Source organism: Jaculus jaculus, chromosome 9 (genome assembly GCF_020740685.1).
Source record: "Jaculus jaculus isolate mJacJac1 chromosome 9, mJacJac1.mat.Y.cur, whole genome shotgun sequence".
In the NCBI taxonomy this organism is placed as follows: domain Eukaryota; kingdom Metazoa; phylum Chordata; class Mammalia; order Rodentia; family Dipodidae; genus Jaculus; species Jaculus jaculus.
In genome coordinates this window covers 109,573,646-109,596,022 of record NC_059110.1, presented here as the reverse complement: position 1 = coordinate 109,596,022, position 22,377 = coordinate 109,573,646, and the positions used below count along the sequence as shown (strand labels likewise).

The 22,377-nt window shown below is 50.1% G+C and overlaps 2 protein-coding genes across 6 annotated transcripts; one reads left to right on the top strand and one right to left on the bottom strand.

Annotated features, from left to right (window-relative positions):
- Positions 1 to 726: 726 nt before the first annotated feature.
- On the top strand, positions 727 to 9,729 carry Pnpo (pyridoxamine 5'-phosphate oxidase). The gene is made up of 7 exons (XM_004655512.3): positions 727 to 885; positions 4,352 to 4,476; positions 5,913 to 6,012; positions 7,682 to 7,735; positions 7,989 to 8,117; positions 8,319 to 8,389; positions 8,563 to 9,729. The coding sequence occupies exons 1-7, from the start codon at positions 748 to 750 to the stop codon at positions 8,729 to 8,731; spliced, it is 786 nt and encodes a 261-aa protein (XP_004655569.1). The 5' UTR covers positions 727 to 747; the 3' UTR covers positions 8,732 to 9,729.
- A 3,715-nt stretch (positions 9,730 to 13,444) lies between these two features.
- Prr15l (proline rich 15 like) lies at positions 13,445 to 22,064 on the bottom strand. Of its 5 annotated transcripts, none has more exons than XM_045159275.1 (2): positions 21,755 to 22,064; positions 13,445 to 14,765 (listed from the first exon to the last, which is right to left on the bottom strand). In XM_045159275.1, exon 2 carries the CDS (start codon positions 14,736 to 14,738, stop codon positions 14,436 to 14,438), a length of 303 nt encoding a protein of 100 aa, XP_045015210.1. In that variant the 5' UTR covers positions 14,739 to 14,765; positions 21,755 to 22,064; the 3' UTR covers positions 13,445 to 14,435. The 5 variants fall into 5 exon arrangements, with proteins under 5 accessions (XP_045015210.1, XP_045015209.1, XP_045015213.1 ...); XM_045159274.1 differs by having other exon boundaries at positions 13,445 to 14,768; positions 21,755 to 22,059; XM_045159278.1 differs by lacking the exon at positions 21,755 to 22,064 and adding an exon at positions 20,948 to 21,251 and having other exon boundaries at positions 13,445 to 14,768.
- Positions 22,065 to 22,377: the final 313 nt, after the last annotated feature.

Sequence of the window (22,377 nt, the reverse complement as noted above, 5' to 3'; positions counted from 1 at the left end):
TGCCTCCCTTCTCCCCCTGGAGTCTCTTCCTGACCTCCAGTGCATCTCCCCACAAGTACCAGAGTGTCCCCCGCCACCATATAACACCTATCTATCCTAGGTGGTCCACACATCCTTTCAACATATCCCAACTCACAAACCACAATGTTTTCCCCTTCAAACCATACTGTTCTTTCCTCAGGGTCAAATCCATCACTTTGCCTGGGAATCTGGTCCCCAATTCCATGTTTCCTCCTCCAGTGCACTGACCTCCTCATCCAGGAGGTATTTCCTGCCCTAAAGCAGGACCTTCTGTCACCTATGATAGATCAGCCACTTAATCCCTGTAACCACTCCTCTCAAGTCCCCGGCGGGGGGGGGGGCTGGGGGTGGGGGGGGGTGCCGCCCTCCCTATCCCTTTAACAAACCTCCACGTGCGTGTTAACGGCGGGGACGGGCGTCCCTCGGCTCTCTGCTCCCGCCCCCGGAGGCGCTGCCCATTGGCTGCTGCATTGCCAACTCTTAATTGGCCCGGCTGCCACCAAACCCCAACCAATGACCTCTTCGCGTCGGTCTCCCTCCTCCACGATCCTAGACATCGGATTGAGAGATTGTAGGACTTGTTAACGTGTCTGGGCCACTACCAGCAAATCCTTCCTTCCGGGAGTAGACGCAGCGGGGGAGGTTCTTCCCGCCCCCCCAATCCCCCCCCCGCGAACAAGCGACTCCAGATCACGTGGCCAGCGCACCCCCCCCCCCCAGCACCCCATGACGTGCGGGCTGCAGAGCGTCGCTGTGACGTTCAGGCGACCTGCTGCTGCTGCAAAGCACCTCCGACATCTGTGCCGTGGAGGTGCCGTCATGGACCTGGGACCGATGCGCAAGAGTTACCGCGGGGACCGGGAGGTACCACCGCCGCCTGCGGGTGCGGGAAGGGGGTGTCCCGGAGTCATGTGCCGGTAGAAAGGGTTGGAGAAGCCCCTCGGGGGTTTCGGGGGCCACCCATGGGGACAGGGATTTTAAGGGTCACCCTGATGGGAGAATGAGGTTTTAGAATTTAGAAGTGGGCTGAGGCTTAGGGCCCAAAGCTGGTGAAGGTGGCTTCAGTGATGGCTTGTCTCTGTGAGAAGAGGCGCGGACTCCCAGAGTCCTTCATTTGCGGGCTGTATGACTTTAGTAGGCAGTTTATCCTTTCTCATCTGTAAAGTGGTCGTACTTAACCTCACAAGATGCTATGGATTTAGGTTAATTGTAAAATATTCAGATAAGTGATTAAAAAAAAAAAAACAGGGGCTGGAGAAATGGCTTAGCAGTTAAGCAGTATGCCTGCAAAGCCTAAGGACCCAGGTTTCCAGTCTCCAGACCCACTTTAGCAAGATGCACTTGGTAATGCATGCGTCTGGAATTCCTTTGCAGTGGCTGGAGGCCCAGGCGTGCCCATTCTCACTCTCTATTTCTCTCTCTCCCTCTCTCTGTCTCAAATAGATAAAGAAAATGTTTTGGGTAGTTGGAGGCAGAAGGATCAGGAGTTCAAGGTCATCTTCAGTGACGTATAAAGTTTGAGGCAAGCGTGGGCGGTTTGTCACCTTGCCTCAAAACACACAGAAGCTGGGTTCAGTGCTACATACCTGTAATATCAGCATTTGAGTCAGAGGCAGAAGAATCACAAATTTGAACCAGTCTGGCCAATATAGAGTTCTAGTCTAGCCAGTACTACATACCCTGTTTCAAAATATCAAAAACAAACAAAAATATAGGAGTTGGAAGCTGGGCGTGGTGGCACACGCCTTTAATCCCAGCACTCAGGAGGCAGAGGTAGGAGGATCCCCTGAGTTCGAGGCCACCCTGAGACTATGTAGTTAATTCCAGGTCAGCCTGAGCCAGAGCCAAACCCTACCTTGAAAAAAACAAAAAATAAAATAAATAAGTAAATATATAGGGGTTGGGGCTGGAGAGATGGCTCAGAGGGTAAGGCAGTTAGTTACCTGCAAAAGTTTAACAACCTGGGTTTGATTCCCCAGTACCTACATAAAGCCAGATGCACAAGGTGGCATATACGCATCAGGAGCACTTTTGCAGTGGCTAGAGGCCCTGCCATGCTCATTCTCTCTGCCTCTCTCAAATATATATATATACTGGGATTAAAGATGTGTGCCATCACAGCCAGTGATGGTTTTTTGTTGTTTCAAGATAGGGTCTCGCTCTAGCCCAGGCTGACCTGGAGTTCACTACGTAGTCTCAGGGTGGCCTCAAACTCACAAAAACCATTCTACTTCTGCTGCGATTAAAGGCGGGTGCCACCACACCCGTCTGCTTGTTGGTTTTTACCACATGTGGTGAAGCACTACTCTAATATCAACACTTAGAATCAGGGGTAGGAGGATCGCCAAGAGCTTAATGCCAGACTGAGCGACAGAATGAGTTCCAGGTCAGCCTGGCTAGAGTAAAACCCTCTTCAAAAAACCAAACAGGCTGGGCATAGTGGCACACACCTTTAATCCCAGCGTGCGGGAGGCAAAGGGAAGATCACAGTGAGATATATATATATATATATATATATATATATATATATATATAAAACAAAGAGTGCTAGAGAGATTACTTAGTGGTTAAGGCACTTGCTTGCACGAATCTGGAGCTCATTTATAGCTCTTGGAGGCCCTGGTGTGCTCATTCATTCTTTCTCCGCAATATATATATATATTTTTTTTCAAGGTAGGATTTCACTGTTGCTCAGGATGACCTATAATTCACTATGTAGTGTAGCCTCAGGGTGGCCATGAATTCATAGTGATCCTCCTGCCTCTGCCTCCTGAGTGATTGGGATTAAAGACGTGCACCATCACCACCACCACGGCTGGATTGCAGTTTTTTGTTGTTGTTTGTTTTTGAGGTAGGATCTCACTCTAGCTCAGGCTGACCTGAAATTCACTATGTAGTGTCACGGTGGCCTCACACGCACGACAGTCCCCCTCTCTGCCTTCCAAGTGCTGGGATTAAAGGTATGTGTGCCACCACACTCAGCTAAATGTTTTTTCTAATATATTTTATTATTTATTTGAGAGAGAGAGAGAGAAAAAATGGGCATGCCAGGGCCTTTAGCCACTTCAAACGAACTCCAGACACATGCACTTCCTTGTGCATCTGGCTTATGTGGGTCCTGGGGAATCGAACCGAGGTCCTTTGGCTTTGCAGCAAACACCTTAACTCCTAAGCCACCTTCTCCAGCCCATAAATATTTAAAAGGAAAGAAAGAGAGAGATAGAGGGAGGGAGGAAGGAAGGAAAGAAAAAGCGAGCCATGTGTGGTGGCAGAGGTAGAAGGATTTCTGTGAGTTCAAGGTCAGCCTGAACCAGAGTGAGACCCTACCTTGAAAAATGGGAAAACATAAAATAAAAAGGCCAAATAACCTACCTACCCACTCTCACAAGTGTTGGGATTAAAGGTGTGCACCACCACACTTGGCTATTAGGCCTTTTTAAAACAAAATTTTTTTTTCAGCCAGGTGTGGGTGGCTCATGCCTTTAATCCCAGCACTTGAGAAACAGAGGTAGGATCACCATGAGTTTGAAGCCACTCTGAGACTCCATAGTGAATTCCAAGTCAGCCTGAGCTAGAGTGAGACCCTACCTTGGAAAACCAAAGACAAAAAATTTTTTTCCAATATTTTATTTATTTATTTATTTGAAAAAGGACGTGACAGAGAGAAGGCAGGTGGACGGAGAGTGAATGGGCACTCTGGGTCCTCTGACTACTGCAAATGAACTTCAGACACGCGCCACCTTGTGCATCTGGCTTACATGGATACTGGGGAATTCAACCTGGGTCCTTAGGCTTAACCAGCTAAGCCATTTCTCTAGCCCGATTTGACCATTTTAAAAAAATTATTTACTTGAGAGAGAGAATGGGTGCACCAGGACCTTCAGCTGTTGCAAATAAACTCCAAACCTATGTGCCAGCCTGGGCATCTAGCTTATGTGGGTCCTGGGTAATTGAACCTGGGTCCTTTGGCATTGCAGGCAAATGACTTAACCACTAAGCCATCTTTCCAGCCCAATTTGGCCTTTTTAATGCCAGTTTTCTTGCCTATAAGATGGAATACAGAGCCCATTTCCTAGTTAGTGTTTTTTTTTTTAATATGTTTTATTTATTTGAGAAGGCAAAGAAGTAGAGAGAGAATGGGCACGCCAGGGCCTCCAGCCACTGCAAATGAACTCCAGATGCGTGCCTCCCCACCATCCTTGTGCATCTGGCTTACCTGGAGAGTTGAACCGGGATCCTTTGGCTTTGTAGGCAAGTGCCTTAATCACTAAGCCATCTCTCCAGTCCCAACACTATGTTTTTATTAAATGAGATCAACTTCTCTCCCCAGGCATTTGAGGAGTCTCATTTGACCTCTCTGGACCCCATGAAGCAGTTTGCTTCCTGGTTCGAGGAGGCTGTTCAATGCCCTGACATAGGGGAAGCCAATGCCATGTGTCTGGCTACCTGCACCAGGTAGGCATTCCGATGGGTCCTTTGGGTGGGGGAGCAGAGGGGTATAGATGCAAATGGAAACATAGGAAGCTCTCATTTCACTGCTTGCTGGTGTTATGGTTGTTTGGCCTCAGGTAAGACATTGCCCTCTCTGAGCTTCTGTAAACCTTCCTTTATTGATAAACCAAAGGTCAGGTCACTAAATTCCTTTTAAGTGATAAAATATAGAGCCGCACACATCTTTGCCCTTGATGTACTCTTGTCTCCTTCCTGTCCCCATCTGCCCACACTTCCTGTCTAGATACCTAGCTTAGTGCTTGGCTCTATAATTCACTTGACAATCAATCATACCCTGAAGAAATCTCTTGTATAAGCCTCTTATTCAACTTTCCACACCCTCTCTATAGTAGTCAGCTCCAAACCAGACACAGTTTATAGGAGGAGGGGATTTATTGAAGCTTGCAGATCCAGGGGAAGTTCCATAATGGCAGAAGAAGCTGGCCCCCTTTACCAAACCCATGCTGAGAGAAAAGGCTGCCATCACACTAGCAAACGGCACACACACAGCAGGAAGCCCAGGCAATGCTCCAGCACTCTGCACCCCTGAGGGCTGGACCCCAGGATCTGCCCCCAGTGACACCTCTACTGCCAGGTGGCTGAAAATCCAAGTTACAGACTTTAATAAAACATTGAGTCTATGGCGGGGGGGGGGGATATAAATTCAAACTGCCACGCTGTCTCACTAAAGTTCAACGCTTCAAAGCAGAGCACTTGAACCACGGAGCCATCTCCCCAGCCCTGACCTGGGTATCTCCCAGAGCTCTGGGCAGAGGACCTGAGGTCATAGTCCCTTGTGCGATCTCTGAGAATTAGTTGGCTGCTTTATTGTTGGGCCTTGCGTGTTTTCCAGGGCTGCTGTAACGGAGTACTATAGACTGGGGTGCGGGGTGGGGAGTGTAAGCAACAGTTTACTTTTCACAGTTCTGGAAGCTAGAAGTCAAAAAGTCAAAGTGCTGTTACGGATGGTTTCTGGTGCGAGGACTTTGCAGACAATTACCCTTTTGCTGTGTCCTTATGTGACCTTGAAGAACACATGCTACGACATTTCATTTCTTACAAGGGCACCAATCTCGATTGGATTAGGGCCCCATCCCTCTGACCTCATTTAATCTTAATTACCTCCCTAAAGGCCCTGTCTCCAAGTACAGCCACATAGGGGCTTAAGGCATTGGGGGAGGGACACAGTTCTGTGTATGACAGAACCCACAGGCTGGTGTCACACTAGTACTTCCCGGACAAGCTCCAAGGGCCATGTGGGAATGAGCAGCCTACGTGGGCACAACTGGGGTGGGGGGCGGTTCTCGTTAGCTGGAGGAACTAAGCCGTGTCGTGGGGAAGGGGCAGAAGCAAGGGCATGGGGATGGCTCTGACCCCAGCGCTCTGATGTGTGCCCTTAGAGACGGAAAACCTTCTGCCCGCATGCTGCTGCTGAAGGGCTTTGGCAAGGATGGCTTCCGCTTCTTCACTAACTACGAGAGTCGGAAGGGATCAGAGCTGGTGAGGGTCAGGGTAAATCCTCCCAGGGTCCGGCCCCCACCTTTGCCTGCGTGGTATTCTCAGGCGACCGCCTCAGACCCCCGGCGTTTGCTGTGAATGAATGAAGCACCCCCTCCTGCGTCAGCTATTGCAGCATAGCAGCAGCTGGTCTTAACGTCTCAGCCAGATGTTGTCTCCTCAGGGAAGCCTTCCTCGGCTCTTACACTGTCAGCCCCTGTGCTGTTTGGTGGCAGTGTAACTCGTGACTTTCTGCCTTTTTTTTTGGGGGGTGGGGGTTCAAGGTAGGGACTCGCTGTAGCCCAGGCTGACCTGGAATTGACTCTGTAGTCTCAGGGTGGCCTTGAACTCACTGCGATCCCATCCTGAGTGCTGGGATTAAAGGCATGTTGCCACCACCACACCCAGCCTTTCTGCCATTTTTCCCCCAGCTTGTGACTGTGTATTTATTTATGTGGTTACATAACTAATAGTGTGTCTCCTCTGCTCCATGGTAATTTCGATGGAAATAGAAGATGCATCAGATGCTTTTTTTTTTTTTTTTTTTTTTGAGGTTAAGGTCTCTCTCTAGCCCAGGCTGACCCAGAATTCGTTATGTAGTCTCAGGGTGGCCTTGAATCACAGTGATTCTCTGCCTCCCAAGTGCTGGGATTAAAGGTATGTACCACCACGCCAGGGAGAGAGAGAATATGGACATGCCAGGACTTCCAGCTGCTGCAAGTGAACTCCAGGTGCATGTGCATCTGGCTTTACATGGGTACAGTGGAATTGAACTTGGGTCGTTAGGCTTTGCAGGCAAGCAGCCTTAACTGCTAAGCCATCTCTCCAGCCTAAGAATGCATCTTTCTTTTCTTTTTCTTTCTTTCTTTTTTTTTTTTTTAATAAGAGTGAGAAAGACAGAGAATTGGTGTGCCAGGGCCTCCATCCAACACAGTCAAACCCCAGACACCTGTGCCACCTTGTACATATTATTACTATGTGAGACCTTGCGTGCTTATGTCACCTTGTGCCTCTGACTTACATGGGATCTGGAGAGTCAAACGTGGGTCCTCAGTCTTTGCAGGCAAGCACCTTAACCGCTAAGCCATCTCTCCAACCCATATCTTTTTTTATCTGTATTTGGCCCTCAGCACCTCTCCGGAGGTGCACAGCATTTGAAATTTCATAGGCATTCAATAAATGAGTCCAAGCACCTTTAACAACTGAGCTAACTCCCCAGCCCCAAATAATGAGTCCAAAATGTGTGGTTCTCCCAAGTTCATTTCATCAAAACATGTATTTCTTGCCAGGCCATGAGCTCAAGATTAGCCTGAGCTACAAAATGCGACCCTACCTGAAAAACAAAAACCCATGGATGAATGAAACAGCCAAGCCTTTCATTAGAGTCAGGCTGTCTTGTTTGTTTGGTTGTTTGGTTGGTTGGTTGGTTTTCCAGTCAGGCTGTTTTAAACCCAGCTCTACCGCTTACTGTGTAAACTTTAGCATGCGACTTGACCTCTCTGAGGCTGTCTTACATCTATAACCAGAGGCCTCCCTTTGAGGGTTTAAACGAGATAAGACAGTGACTGCCTCTGCTTGTGGTTGCTCAGTGCATAGCTCCTGCCTTCCCCCCGCATTGCTGGAGGAGGCATCCTCTTCTGAGGGATGTCCACGGGTTCTCTTTTGTTTTCAGGACTCCAACCCCTTTGCCTCCCTTGTCTTCTACTGGGAACCCCTTAACAGACAGGTGAGTATCCCCTGGATAGGCAGAGTGGATAGGGATGGATCTGTGGATGAGCCTAGGGAAGGTCTCCCAGATGAAGGTCTGTGCCCTGCATTGGCCTAGACTCTCTGCCTCTCCCACAGCTCTGCACTGGTCTACTTGGAGCCAGGAGGGGTGGGGCAGCAAATACAGGGACGAATGAGAGAAACGGCCTTCACCACGGGTAGGACTTGCTGGTGGCTTCTCCCGCCGCCCAGTCAGGGTCATCTGTGCACAGGTGCGAGTGGAGGGTCCTGTGACGAGGCTGCCCGAGGAGGAGGCCGAATGCTACTTCCACTCCCGCCCCAAAAGCAGCCAGATTGGAGCCGTGGTCAGTCGCCAGAGTTCTGTGATCCCTGATCGGGAGGTGAGTGGGACTCCTGCAAAGGGCTCTTGGCAGTGGGGGCCCACACTCATCCCCAGATGCTGCAAAGAGAAAAGGATGATCGGCCGTGGGGAGGGGGATGGGAAACGGCCTCCTCTGTCTGGCCCAGAACACATGCTTGTAAGTCCTTAAATGAATCATTAACTGAGCCTGCCTCTCCCTCCACCTCCTTACCTTGAACAGTATCTGAGAAAGAAAAACGAGGAACTGAAGCAGCTCTACCAGGAGCAGGAGGTGCCCAAGCCAAAGTACTGGTGAGTGATGCCCGGTGGTCTTCCAGAGAGGGACACTAGGACCCAGCCTGTGGAATTACAGATCTGTTCCTCTGGGCAGCTCTGACCAGGTGCATCCCAGCAGCTTCCTGCTTCAAGAAAACTTGGGATGAGAGGTGAAAGGAGGACTGGTAAACCTCTACTTCTTCTTCTAGGGGGGGCTACATCCTGTACCCCCACGTGATGGAGTTCTGGCAAGGCCAAACCAACCGCCTACACGACCGCATTGTCTTCCGGCGAGGCCTCCCGACAGGAGACTCCTCTTTGGGGCCCATGACCCACCAAGGGGAAGAAGACTGGGTCTATGAGAGACTTGCGCCTTGATTCGGGAGTCAGAGTCGGAGGATCGTCAGTTAGAACAGTCGGGGAGAAATGCTAAGAGACGGTGAAGGATTGGGAACTGGGCCCGCCTTTCTGTGTGTGTGTGTGTGTGTGTGTGTGTTTATATGTGTGTGTGTATGACTTGGGATTGAACCTAGAGCCTCACACATGCTAGGCAAGTACTCTTCTCCCGACAAGCTAGATTCCCAACCTAGTTTTATTTTGAGACCGAGTCTCGCTAAATGGCCCAGGTTGGCCTCGAGCCCAGGTAGTTCTTGAACTTGAAGATGTTCCTGCCTCAGCCTCCCTGGTAGCTGAGGTTACAGTTCTGTGTCACCAGGCCCAGCTCAGATCCTTCTTTTTAAACTCAACCCATCTCTATTCTCACCCCTGACATCTGGGGCTCTTCAGGGCTCATTCTCTGAGTTCTCTGCCCTCAACTGGCTCTCTGATGGGAAAGAATCCCATTGTGGACCTTGCTTGTGATTTTTTTGGAACAGCCCCACCTAGGGGTAGCCGTTGGTGTGACTCCTTTTCTAGTGTTCAGGCTTCAAGCTGGCCGTGAGAAAGAGCCAGGCCGGTTAGTGTGTGCTGTGACTCAGCCAGAACCAGAGAGCAGACTGCTGTTCGTACTGGCTGGCCTCGAACTTGTTCCTCTAGACACTATGCTTCTTTTGACGTTATGGGTGTGCATTTCTGTCTATTACTGATAGGGCTTCTCCCAAGGCAACCTTCTGTGCAGATCCCTCCTTCAGCTGGGTGCACATGGACCTTGTGTTGCCTGCTGGGTGCCCTTGCCTACCTCACCCTTCTTGCTGTTGTGCCATGGACTGTGACTTTTATATGAGTGGGTAGGTAGACATAGAGAAATGCTGTACCCTACCCCTGTTATGAGAGCTGCGTGTCCCTCAGCTTGGAGCATGTCTCGGCTGTTGCTTTTCAGCTCTCTATCCGTCAGTCGCTGTACAAGTGTGTAATAAAAGCCCATCAGCCATGTGTGATATTAATGTTTAACTTGGCCTTGTCTGGCACCCCCCCTACCAGGGGCCTGGTGGTGGGGAAGGGGACTGGGGAATTTACAGGACTCTCCTCCCTCCTTCTTGCCATGCAGGCTGGGGCCAGCAGGGGGAGCCTACTGGTTAGGGTCAGCCCCTTCTGGGCAGTGGAGACCAGTTCCAGGCGGCCCTCCCCGTCTCCCCCTTCCTCCGCTTGGGTTGCGTCCCAGTGAAACTGTGGTCGATAACCCGTAGCCTCTCCCGGCTCCTGCACGTATTTGCTTTCTCGGTTCCTCCTCCTCCTTGGATCTCCTGAAGCTTACAGCTGCCTTGCTTAGGTTCCCAGGGCAGCCTGATCTCACCCCAGGCAGCCCGGCCTCTGGCTCAGGGGTGTACACACAGTTCCCTGAAAGATTCCTACAGAGATGACTGGGGCTGTGAACAGGGTGGACACGCAGAAGACAGAGGGACCACAGACTCACTAAGAGATCCTCTCAGAGGGGTAACAACAGTATTGGAGTAGATAGCAACAAAATGCCATTTATGGGCTGGGCGTGGCGGCACACGCCTTTAATCCCAGCACCAGGAGGCAAAGGTAGGAGGATTGCCGTCAATTTGAGGCCACCTTGAGACTATATAGTGAATTTCAGATCAGCCTGGCTAGAATAAGACTTTGCATATATATATATATATATATATATATATATATATATATATATATATATATATATATATATATATGTGAGTTCTAAGCCAGTTTACATGAGACCCTGTTTCAAAAACAAAACTGGCCGGGCATGGTGGGTGGTACACATCTTTAATCCCAGCACATGGGAGGCAGAGGTAGGAGAATTGCCTTGAGTTCAAGGTCACCCTGAGACTACATAGTGAATTCCAGGTCAGCCTGAGCTAGAGTGAGACCCTACCTCACAAAAACAAAAAACAAGCAAAACTGGGGGGCTGGAGGGATGGCTTAGCAGTTAAGGTGTTTGCCTGCAAAACCAAAGGACCCAGGTTCAATTCCCCAGGACCCACATTAGCCAGATGCACAAGGGGGCGCACACGTCTGGAATTCATTTGCAGTGGCTGGAGGCCCTGGTGTGCCCATTCTCTTACTCTCTCTCTCTCTTTCTCTGTCATGTCAAATAAATGAATAAAAATAAAATGTTTTTTAAAACTGGGCTAGAGAGAGATGGCTTAGTGGTTAAGGCACTTGCCTGCAAAACCTAAGGACCTAGGTTTGATTCTCCAGGTCACCACGTAAGCCAGATGCACATGCATCTGGAGTTCGTCTGCAGTGGCTAGGGGACCCTGGTGCATCCTTTCTCACTTCCTCTCTCTGTCTCAAATAAATAAATAAAAATAAAATCAGAAAAAAAAAAAAGAAAGAAAACTAACCAAGCGTGGTGGTGCATGTCATTAATCCTAGCACTCAGGAGGCAGAGGCAGAAGGATCACTGTGAGCTTGAGGCCAGCCAGGAACGACAGAGTAGAGTAAGTTCCATGTCACCCTGAGCTACAGCGAGGTCCTGCCTCAAAAAAACAAAGAGGCTGGAGAGATGGCTTAGCGGTTAAGGCGCTTGCCTGTGAAGCCTAAGGACCCAGATTCAAGTTCCTAGTACCCACATAAAGCCAAATGCACAAGGTGGCACATGCATTTGGAGTTCATTTGCAGTGGCTGGAGGCCCTGGTGTTCCCATTCTATCTGCCCCTCTTTCTTAAACAGATAAATTTTTTAAAACTCGCAAAATTGGGCTCAATCTTATGTCTTGTCTCAGGGAAGTCCAGGATGGGCTGATGCAGGAGAACCCTAACATATGGGTTCTAAGAGACACCCGGCTGTTTGACTCTCCCACTGGTTCCAGTGTCTGCACAGCATCCCCAGAAACCCAACGCCTGAGCGTGGCCCTCTTTCCTCCCTCTTCCCCTTCTGCGGAAGATGGCTGAATTTCTGGTCCTCCAGCAGATAAGACTCAAGAACAGGAGGGCGGGGGGGGGGGGGGGGGGGGAGGATCACATGCACAGGTCAACTCTGAGTTGAACCAGGCACTTGACCTGGGGCCAGTGATTTAACCTTTTGGCTTCAGCTAACTCAACTGGAAGATGGGACCAACAGGAGCACCTGTCTCCATGTTGGAGTGATAGAAGAATTGGCAAGGTACCCCGTTATAGACACTCAGTACATAAACTAGAGGGCTGGGCTGTAAGGTTGTGGAAGGTCTGAGCACCTCCATGGGGGGCTATATGAAAGTTTTGGGTAGAGGGGAAAGGTGGGAGAGGACCTAGGGTTTCAGTACCCCTGATCACTTCTTTCATTCCTTCAGTCCCTCCTGTGCCTCCTTCACTTCCCAAGTCCCCCCTGGCCTGGATGAGGCTCCTAACAAAGGTGTCCTTGTGCAGATAGATCTGTTTGTTTTGGCAGTAAGTTTCCCCAGAAATTGCTCCCTAGGGTGGGGTGGGCCCAGTGGCCTGCAAGGAGCTGACCTGAAGCTGCAGGACCACATTGTTGCGTGGCCACCTTGGTCTCTTCCTGTCTCATCATGAATTTCAGAGATTTGGCCAATTTGTTTTCAATTCCCAGTTCACTTGTGGCTCAAATAAGATATGACATTATAGAAGCCTGGCGTGGTGGTGCATGACTTAAAATACCAGGACTCTGGAGGCAGAGGTAGGAGGATTGCTGTGAGTTCAAGGCCACCCTGAGACTGTGTAGAGAATTCCAGGTCAGCCTGGGTTAGGAGGAGACCTTACCTTAAAAAAAAAAAAAAAAAAAAAAAAAAAAAAGATATAACATTATAGGACAGGGGTTCGTAAACTGAAGCTCTGGGGTCTATGGCATTCTACAATAAAGGAAGGAGGAAGGAAACTTCTTTTGTTGAGGGAGCACCTTGCTGTGTAGTTCAGGCTGGCCGAACTCATGGTCCTCCCGCGTCAATCTTCCAAGTGCTGGGATTATAGGCTTATGTCACCATGCCTGACTAGGGAACCCATATTTATTTATTTGAGAGAGAAAGAGAGAGGCACAGATGGGGAGGATGGGCACACCAAGGCCTCCAGACACTGCAGAGGAACTTCAGATGCGTGCACCACCTTGTGCATCTGGCTTGTATGGGTACTGGGGAATCGAACCTGGGTCCTTAGGCTTTGCAGGCAAGTGCCTTAACGACTAAGCCATCTCTCCAGACTGGAAACCAATATTTGAGCATCTGTGATAGGGGGACTACTTCCTGTGGAGCACACCCTGTGACACAAGTGTCACAGCCCCCTTTCTAGAAGCATGCACTGAGGCCTGAGGAGTTTGGGGAGGTCTTGTTCTATGTTGTTATTTTTAAAGGTAAGAGTCTCACCAAGTCCCCCAGGCATACCTGAGACTTGCAGTGCTCCAGCCTCTCACTCAGCAAGTGCTGGGATCAGGGTTTCACTGTCACATCTGGCTTCAGAGGAATCTTTTAAGACGTGTCCCCAAGGTCACCCAGCTTAAGAGGTGGCAACAGGGTTTGAATCCCGATCTCAAATTCAGCTACCGAGATTTTTGGGTCTGTCAGCAAAGCCGTGCCACAGTCTCTTGGAGCCCCTGGCCCCCCCCCCCCCTTTCTGTTATCCAGAAGGACCTGACCACCCAGGTGTGACTGGCTCCTCCCTCTGTTCCCTTACACATCTAGCCTAGCATGGTAGTGAAATAGTGACTCATCACCCACAGTATCACCCTGAAGTCTGAAGGAACAGTATGAGCCCGAAGGTTACTTTACTTCCATGAGCAGAGGTAGAGGCAGAAAAATAGTCATTTCCATAAATCCAAGATCGGGGCATAAACAGGTTCTCTGCTTTTACAGCATTTTGTTTATTAAAAGAAATAACCTTTGTTGTTGTTGTTGTTGTTTTTTCCCAACCAAATTTGAGGTTCCAGGATCCACCTCTGGGGCTGATCTATCTCAAATACTATCAGGGGAAAGAGAAAGAAACTGGCTGCTTTTAGGTCCTAACTGAGCTTCCCGGACTCACTACCCCGAGTTGGGACCCTTGGGCCAGTGAGACCTCCCTTTAAGGGTGTGCAGCTCTGCATGCACGCAAGTGAGTCAAGGCAGGAGTGCAGGGGGATCACTGGTCATTCCTCCTGCAGCACCCCCAGAGTGTGCTTGGATCCTCTGCCCCTCCGGTCCTGGGGGCAAAGTTCCAGGAAGTGTATTACTGGTGTTAAGAGGTGAGCTCAAGTTCAATATCTCTGCCTGGGCACCAAGGAAACCACCTCTGTCACGTGGCTTCTGGAAAATGCCTTTCGTAGGATAGGCCCAGGGAGCAGGCACAGGCAGCGAAAGTAAAGGGAGCAGCAATTCAAACTCACCCTTGACCCTGGGCCCAGGGCGGAGGCGGAGCCCCCTCTGGCTACCTTTGCTCTCTGCCATGCCATATACCTGTGAGTCATGTGTGTCACCGTGCCCAGGAGGGCGACATCTCCTGGGTGGCAGTTTTCATCCTGAACAAAGTGCCTTTGTATGTGGTCATGGTGAGGGGGAAGACCCTGGGCTATCCAGGCCTTGCACAAAGCTGGGGCACATAATTACAAACCTAGGAACCAGGTATTTCCTGCCAGCAGGTGTCGACTGCCCCTGTGGTATAAGCTATGACCAAAGAGGCCAGCGTGGCAAGCTCCTGTCTCAGACCTCTGCCAATGGCAGGGAGCAGTGAGGGGCTAGCGTCCTCCCTGACCCCCTTCACTGTCCCTTGTCCTCCCTGTCATCAAAGAGATTGGGATTCTCCACCAGCATGGCTCGAACTTTTTTCTTCTCCTTGAAGCGGCCTGAATTAGACACCTTGACATGCTTGCCCTTGGTGCTCTTGTCCACAATCTTCTCCAGACGCGTGTTGAAGTCGCTCTTGGGGTCCCCAGGATCTGGTCCAGGTGGCTCTGTGCCACCCTCCGATTGAGCATAGGTGTCCGGGATCTCGTAGAGCACTTTAGGGGTGGATTTCTTTTTCCGGAGGAAGGTCAGCTTCCACCAACCAACTTCTGTCATGGCGTTCCCTCAGCCCAGGGGGACTTTCTGCTGGAGAAGAGGGAGAGAGAAAGGTCAGCAGATGAAGGGAGTGGGCGCTGGGACCAGCCATCACTCGCTCATTCATAATCACTGGTTATTGTAAGAATTGGAGATGGGGCTGGAGAGATGGCTCAGCAGTTAAGGTGCTTGCCTGCAAGGCCTAACATCCATGCTTCAAGTCCCTAGTACGCATGTAAAGCCAGATGTACAGAGCGGCATGTGTGTCTAGAATTCATGTGCACCAGCTGGAGGGCCTCCTGTGCCCATTCTCTCTGTCTCTCTTCTCTCTATCTCTTTGCTTTCAAATAAATAAATGAAATAAAAAATATGTTTTTAGGGCTGGAGATTCTACTTAGTGGTTAAGGCTCTTACTTATAAAGCCTAAGGACCCAGGTTCAACTCCCCAGTACCCACATAAGCCCAGATACACAGGTGGCACATATGTCTGGAGTTTGCAGTGGCTGGAGGCCCTGGTGTGCCCATTCTCTCCCCCTCTCTTTCCTAACTAAATATATATATATATATAATATTTTTTTTTTAATTGAAGAGCTAGAGCTGGGCATTGTGGTATATGCCTTTGATCCCAGCACTTGGAAGGCAAAGATAGGAGGATCACCATGAGTTCAAGGCCACCTTGAGACTACACAGTGAATTTCAGCCAGCCTGGGCTAGAGTGAGACCCTACCTGGAAAAACAAAAACAAAAAAAAAAAAAAAAAACAAGAAAAAAATTGATCCAGGAGTGGTGGCTCATGCCTACCATCCTAGCACTCGGAAGGCTGAGGCAGGAGGGTCTCAGAGTCGGAGGTTAGTTTAGACTACACAGTGAGACCTTGTCTCAAAAAAAAAAAACAAGCCGGGTGTGGTGGCGCACGCCTTTAATCCCAGCACTCAGGGAAGCAGAGGTAGGAGGCTCACCATGAGTTAGAGGTCACCCTAGAGACTACATAGTGAATTCCAGGACAGCCTGAAATAGAGCACGATCCTACCTCAAAAAATGAAAGAAGAAAAAATCTAAACAAGAAAATAATGAAGAAAGAATTGAAGGTAGGGCTACAGAATTGAATTGTTCCAAAGCAAACATTAACAGGGAAATCGCTGGACCAGATAGAGGGATGGGTAGACAACGCCACCCCATTGCACTACAGAGCTAGAGGGAGCTATTTTTTTTGTTTTGTTTTGCTTTTGAGGTATGGTCTCTAGCCCAAGCTAACCTACAACTTTGTAGCTCCAGGTTGGCTTTGAATACACAGCAATCCTCCTACCTCTGCCTCCCAAGTGCACCACCACACCTGGCTGTCGGGAGCTTAGAGGTCATCTCTTCTCCGCCCTCAGGCTGCAGGCTAGGGGGCCTTTTGCCTGGTCACCCAGTGTCCAGGGCTTTGACACCATGGCCACATTCTTCTCACTACTGGCAGTGTGGCCGACTGTTGTCAGGTCACACAAAAGCTTGACGCTTATTACAAGATTCAGTAGAATTTGTGATATTCCCAGCCTTTTAGAATTCCCAACAGTGACCAACATGAGCCTTTCCTAAGAAAAGGGCTGCAAGCTGGGAATGGGAAGTCCATTCCCAATGGGCTCTGTTTAACTTCCTGTCCTCCAGCTCAGTGTCCTTATTCATCCCGTACAGACATAATATTTAGCTTTATTGCTAATGCCCACCCGTGGAGGTAGACATGCTGTGCAAAGGAAAATTTAGGAGACTGGTGGTAATTATTAGGGATGGTTCTTTCCCCCAGCCCCTTCCAGGTTGCCACAAGGATAAGTGTTTGAATGAGAGCTAAGAATTTGCAAGGCTGTTGTTGGATGGAGCCCAGAGATCTATATGAGGTCTGGTCGCTGCAGGCATAGCTTCCATTAGAGTCCCCAATGGAAAGCTGGGTGTAGTGGTGCACGCCTTTAATCCCAACACCTGGGGGAGGCAGAGGTAGCAGGATCACCATGAGTTTGAGGCCACCATGAGACTACATAGTGAATTTCAGGTCAGCCTGGGCTAGAGTGAGACCCTACCTCAAAAAAAAAGGGGGGGAGCCAGTTGGATAGGGTACAAGGCTGCGATGCAGGCTTCTCTGCTCACTAGCTGAGCTGTGTGCCCTAACAACTCCCTCACAGACTCATCTTTCACGAATTTCCACAAAGGTGCTTATGAGTTAAAGGAACTTCTGGGAATGAAGTTGCCTGGACTTCGCTGATGTCTGGGGACCTGGAAGATAGGAGGAAACAGCACGCTAGGGGAATTAAGAGTCATGAGAACACAGACGTGGGGACACACACCTTTAATCCCAGCACTCGGGCGGCTGAGGTAGGAGGATGCCCTGAATTCAAGGCTAGCCCGGGCTACAGAGTGAGTTTCAGGTCAGCCTGGGCTTGTGTGAGACCCTGCCTCAAACAAACAGAAAAGACTGACGAGAGAGTGAATGATAAAAGCAAAGACATATCCAGGCCTAGAGAGGCTGGTGGTCTGGTTCTCTAGGCAATAGGCTGTGACAGTTCTGGGGAGAAGGGTACAGAAGCCAGCAGACACCAGAAAGCTAGATGCCAGGCAGCTCAGATCCAGACAAATATATTTTGTCCTGCCGGGCATGGTGGCGCACACCTTTAATCCTAGCACATGGGAGGCAGAGGTAGGAGGGTCACTGTGAGTTTGACATCAATCAGCCTGAGACTATATAGTGAATTCCATGTCAGCCTGAGCTAGAATGAGACTCTGTCTTGGGGGTGGGGGGAGCTTATAGAGGACTGGAAAGATGGCTCAGTGGTTAATGTGCTTGTCTGCAAAGCCTAACGACCGGGGTTCCATTTCCCAGTACCTGTGTAAAGCCAGACGCACAAAGTGGCCCATGTATCTGGGCTGTGTTTGCAGTGGCTAGAGGCCCTGGTGCGCGTGCGCTCTCTCTCTCTCTCTCTCTCTCTCTCTCTCTCTCTCTCTCTCTCTCTCTCCTTGCAAATAAATAAAAATAATTTTTTTAATTTTTTGGTTTTTCGAGGTAGGGTCTCACTGTAGCCCAGGCTGACCTGAAATTCACTATGGAGTCTCAGGGTGGCCTCGAACTCATGGCAATCCTCCTACCTCTGCCTCCCGAGTGCTGGGATTAAAGGCGTGCGCCACCACGCCCAGCAAAATAATTTTTTTTAAAGCTGATGGATGGGACTATGATTAGGGCTAGTTCTGTGGTAGAACCTTACTTTAGCATGCTAAAAGCCCTGGGTTTAATCCCTAGCACCAAAATTTAGATGGTCTCCATTGCATTTTGTAAAACTATCAGGAAGAAAAAAAAAATTACAAACTGATTCTTCATGAATTTCTTTATGTGGAAGGAGCAGCGTGAATATCTTTTACTCTCCTCTGGTTTTCTGATTTCCAGACTGCCCATGGAAAATATGAATGTTTTTAGGGAGGGGGGAAGATCAAATTCAGTAACAACTGGGCTGCAGAGATGGCTTAGCAGTTAAGGAGCTTGGCTGCAAATCCTGAGGACCAAAGTTTGATTCCCAGTTCTCACATGAGCCAGATGCACAGGGTGGCGCATGCGTCTGGAGTTCCTTTGCAGTGGCTGGAGGCTCTAGTGCACCCATTCTCTACCTGCCTCTTTCTCTCTCTCTCTCTGTCTCCAATAAATAAATAAATAAGGCCTCCCAGCACTCTGGAGGCAGAGGTAGGAGGAGTTCAAGGCCACCTTGAGACTACACAGTGAATTCCAGGTCAGTCTACCTACCTGGGGGTGGGGAGAGGATAAATAAATAAATGAGATTAAATAAATAAATTAGTTGGGCATGGTAGCACATGCCTTTAATCCCAGAACTTGGGGAGGTAGAGGTAGAGGGGAGTTTGATGCCAGCCTGAGACTACATGGTGAATTCCAGTCCTGCCTCTCTCCACTGGCACCCCTTTTCTGGCACCCCTGTCTAGAAGACTCCCTCCCACTTGTTTGTCCAGAAAACAGACCCTCATTGCTCCCTCCCCCTACCCCTTCAGCTACACTCAAGTAGCAGGAGAATCAAGGGGAGAACTTATACAGTGTGGGGGAGAAGTGAAGGGCCAGAGTTCTGCCAGGCACCTGGAGGAGAGGTAAGAGCACCAGGGGACAGCCTGAGAGGTTTGTCTTGGCAGCATGCCCTGCCTGGGCTTAGCACAGCCTTGCACAGAACTTGGTGTTCCAGAATGGGTTTCTGGAAGGAGTTGCAGGAGGTCAGAGAAGGGGAGACAGGGCGCCTGCTCAGCCTCTGCCTTGTCTGTTCCCCAGTGCCCATCGGCAGCTGCCTGAGAAGAACTAGGGAGTGGAGAGACCACTCGTCCAGCCTCTACGTCTGCTGCCACCCAACTTCCTAGCCCTGTACGAGACAGAGGCTTTTGCTTGTGCCAGTGAAAATATATCAAATCTTAATAGGTACTGTGTTTCAAAGTATATACTCAAACCCCCCAGAGCCTAACTCCAGAAGAAGGAGCCCCAGAACACAAGGAACTTGTCAGAAGACCACAGAAATGGGAATCACTTGGCACCTTGCCTCAGTGCCCTTGTGAACCTTGGGTTTTCTAGGATGCTCTCTGCCAGGCCCATTTTCCTGTCCCCTTTGCCCAGGAGATACCTGAGCACCAGTAAGCAGGTGTTTGCACTTTCAGGCAGGCTTAACATGTGGAAATCTTAATTTGCAAAACAGATAAATTAGTGGACTAGTCTTTGTTTTACACATTATCCCAGCTACAGTAATCTTTAAATCATCCACATAAAAGATGGTGTAGGGGGGCTGGAGAGATGGCTTAGTGGTTAAGCGCTTGCCTGTGAAGCCTAAGGACCCTGGCTTGAGGCTCGATTTCCCAGGACTCCCGTTAGCCAGATGCACAAGGGGGCGCATGCATCTGGAGTTCGCTTGCAGTGGCTGGAGGCCCTGGTGCACCCATTCTCTCTCTCTCTCTCTCTCTCTGCCTCTGCCTCTTTCACTCTCTCTGTCACCCTCAAATAAATAAATAAAAATAATAAAAAATAAACAAAAAAAGATGGTGTAGGGGATGGGATATGGCTCAGAGGTTAAAGGCACTTGCTGGCAAAGCCTGCCGGCCCAGGTTCAATTCCCCAGCAACCATGTAAAGTTTGGAGTTTGTGAGGCCAACAGGCCCTGGAGTGCCCATACTCCATCTCTCTCCTTTCTTCTCTTTCTCCCTTTTTCCCTCCCTGTCTCCCTCTCTCCCCCTCTCTCTCTTGCATATGTGTGAGTGCAAATAAATAAATATTAAAATAATAAGTTGAGGGCTGGGGAAATAGCTTAGTATTTAAGGTGCTTACCTGCAAAGCCAAACACCCAGGTTCTATTCCCCAGTACCCACCATAAGGCAAATGCACAAGAGAACCTAAAGCACCCATTCTCTCTCTATCTGCCACTTTCTCACTCATTCTCCCTCCCTCTCTCTCTCTCTCTGTCTCTCTATCTATCTATCTGTCTTTTTTGGTTTTTCAAGGTAGGGTCTCACTCTAGCCCAGGCTGACCTGGAATTCACTATGGAGTCTCAGCATGGCTTCAAACTCACAGCGATCCTCCTACCTCTGCCTCCCGAGTGTTGGGATTAAAGGCGTGCACCGCCACACCCGGCTCTCATTCTCTCTTAAATAAATAAAATATGACAAATTAAAAATAAATAAATTTTATCTGGGCATGGTGGCATACACCTTTAATCCCAGTACTTGGGAGTCCAAGGTTGGAAGATCACTGTGAATTCCAAGTCAGCCTAGGCTAGAGTGAATCCCTACCTTGAACCCCCCTCCTTGTAAAAAAAAAAAAAAAAAAAAAAAAAGCTGATATGTGAGCTGGATGCAGTGACGTACACCAGCAATCCCAGCACGCTGGAGGCTTAGGCAGGAGGATCACCATGAGTTAGAAGTCAGCCCATTTTGTGTAGCAAGTTCTAGTTCAGTCTGGTCTACAGAGTGAGATCCTATCTAAAAAGAAACAAACAAAAACACATGATATACAAGTTTCCCACATCTCTAAGAGCATGTTATCTCCAGCACATGCCCATGAACCAGCAAGGTGGGGGACAAGGGGACTTGGGATTTTACACAGACACACATTTGGTGGCTTGTGGTGACCTTCACTCTTCTTTTTTGAAGTAGGGTCTCACTCTAGCCCAGGCTGACCTGGAATTCACTTTGTAGTCTCAGGGTGGCCTCGAACTCACGGCGATCCTCCTACCTCTGCCTCCCAAGTGCTGGGATTCAAGGTGGGCGCACCATCGCGTCCGACTGACCTTCACTCTTCTTGTGCAGGATCCTGAGGTGGCCAATGGTGAGGGCCGGGCCCCTGCCCTGGGGCACTACAATCCACGGGATAATGGCAATCAGGCCCTCAAGGTGCCAGCTCCACCGCTACTGTTTGTTGTAGCTTCAGGACCCACAAAAAGGCCATTCCTGGCACCCCCTCCCCCAGCCTTGGATGTCCAGCACTATGGTAAGCGCATGAGTGCCCAGGACAGGCCTCACCACCCCAGCTGGGCTCCATGGGCTGCTGTGAAGGGCTTTGCTCAGTGTGGGCCAGGCCCCTTGGGAGCTGAGACAAGTTAACCATTGACGGGTGGGGGTGCAGCTGGAAGAGCACGTCAGTTTCTTTATTGTGAGATGAAACCTGGAACCCCCCTCCCTCTGCAGAGCAACGAATGGCCTCTGTCCACCCTGAAGGAGATGGGGGTACGCTTGGTAGAAATGGGGGAGATGCCCCTACCAGACATCCAGACCCATGGTCTAGGCTGAGGTCTCCGTGGTGGTGGGCTTGAGCTCAGTAGGAGTTCACAGTGAAACTCTCTCAGCAGGAGCTCTCTTGGAGACCTGGATGGACTCCAAATGTCCAGTGGGATGCGACTGGATAGATGCACAGCCTGGGTCTGCCCCCCAGGAGGAGAGAACCCCACTGGGCTCGTCAGTCATGGAGGCAGCACTTGAAGTCCTGGCTGGGCACTGTGTCTTGGTTCCACCACCCTGAAGCCCATTCCCCCCCCCCCCATACCTGCAGTCCAGACTGCTTCAGGCTGGAGGTGAGACCTTCCTTAGAGAAGGAGCTGAGCGTAGGAGCTGCCCGGGAGGGTGAGACCCGAGGAGCAGAGGGTGCCTCCAGGGTGCTCCGCGGGGAGAGGTGGGTGGCAGAGGCTGCAGGTCAGGTGTGAGAGAAACAGGTGCAGGAGCCGGTACCTGCTCCGCTGTAGCTCCAGGAGTCAAGGTGAACCTGAAACCCGGCCCCTCCCCGCTAAGTAAACAGAAGCAGAGGCCGGCTCAGACCGATGAATATTCATCACCCCGGAAATCCAATCCCAGGGCCCCTGAATCCACTCAGAAGCCAGGGTCCTCCTGGGATCGCCGCGCTGGAGGAACGGATCCCAAGGGACCTCAGGGACTGGGGCCAACAGGAGTCTGGCCACCCCCGCCCCCCTCTCCGGTGTCTGGTTGCTCTCGAAAGCTACCACCAAAGTGGCCCCCCACCCATTTCATCTTCCGGGGCGTCTCGGACCTCTTTCCAGCACGGGCTACACCCTGGTGCTGCCCAGGGCACAACGGGGAAAGGGTTAAGGGCCGCTGCTCTGTGGCGAGCTGGACATCCCAGCTCCCTTTGAACTCCCTAAGTCGAAACCAGTC

What these genes read in the sequence shown, in the direction of transcription:
- Pnpo (XM_004655512.3), top strand. Translation starts at nt 748, where the DNA reads ATGACGTGCGGGCTGCAGAGCGTCGCTGTGACGTTCAGGCGACCTGCT. An exon ending in GTTACCGCGGGGACCGGGAG is followed by an intron (nt 886 to 4,351) that starts GTACCACCGCCG and finishes TTCTCTCCCCAG; the next exon opens with GCATTTGAGGAGTCTCATTT. An exon ending in TGTCTGGCTACCTGCACCAG is followed by an intron (nt 4,477 to 5,912) that starts GTAGGCATTCCG and finishes GTGTGCCCTTAG; the next exon opens with AGACGGAAAACCTTCTGCCC.
- Prr15l (XM_045159275.1), bottom strand. Translation starts at nt 14,738, where the DNA reads ATGACAGAAGTTGGTTGGTGGAAGCTGACCTTCCTCCGGAAAAAGAAA.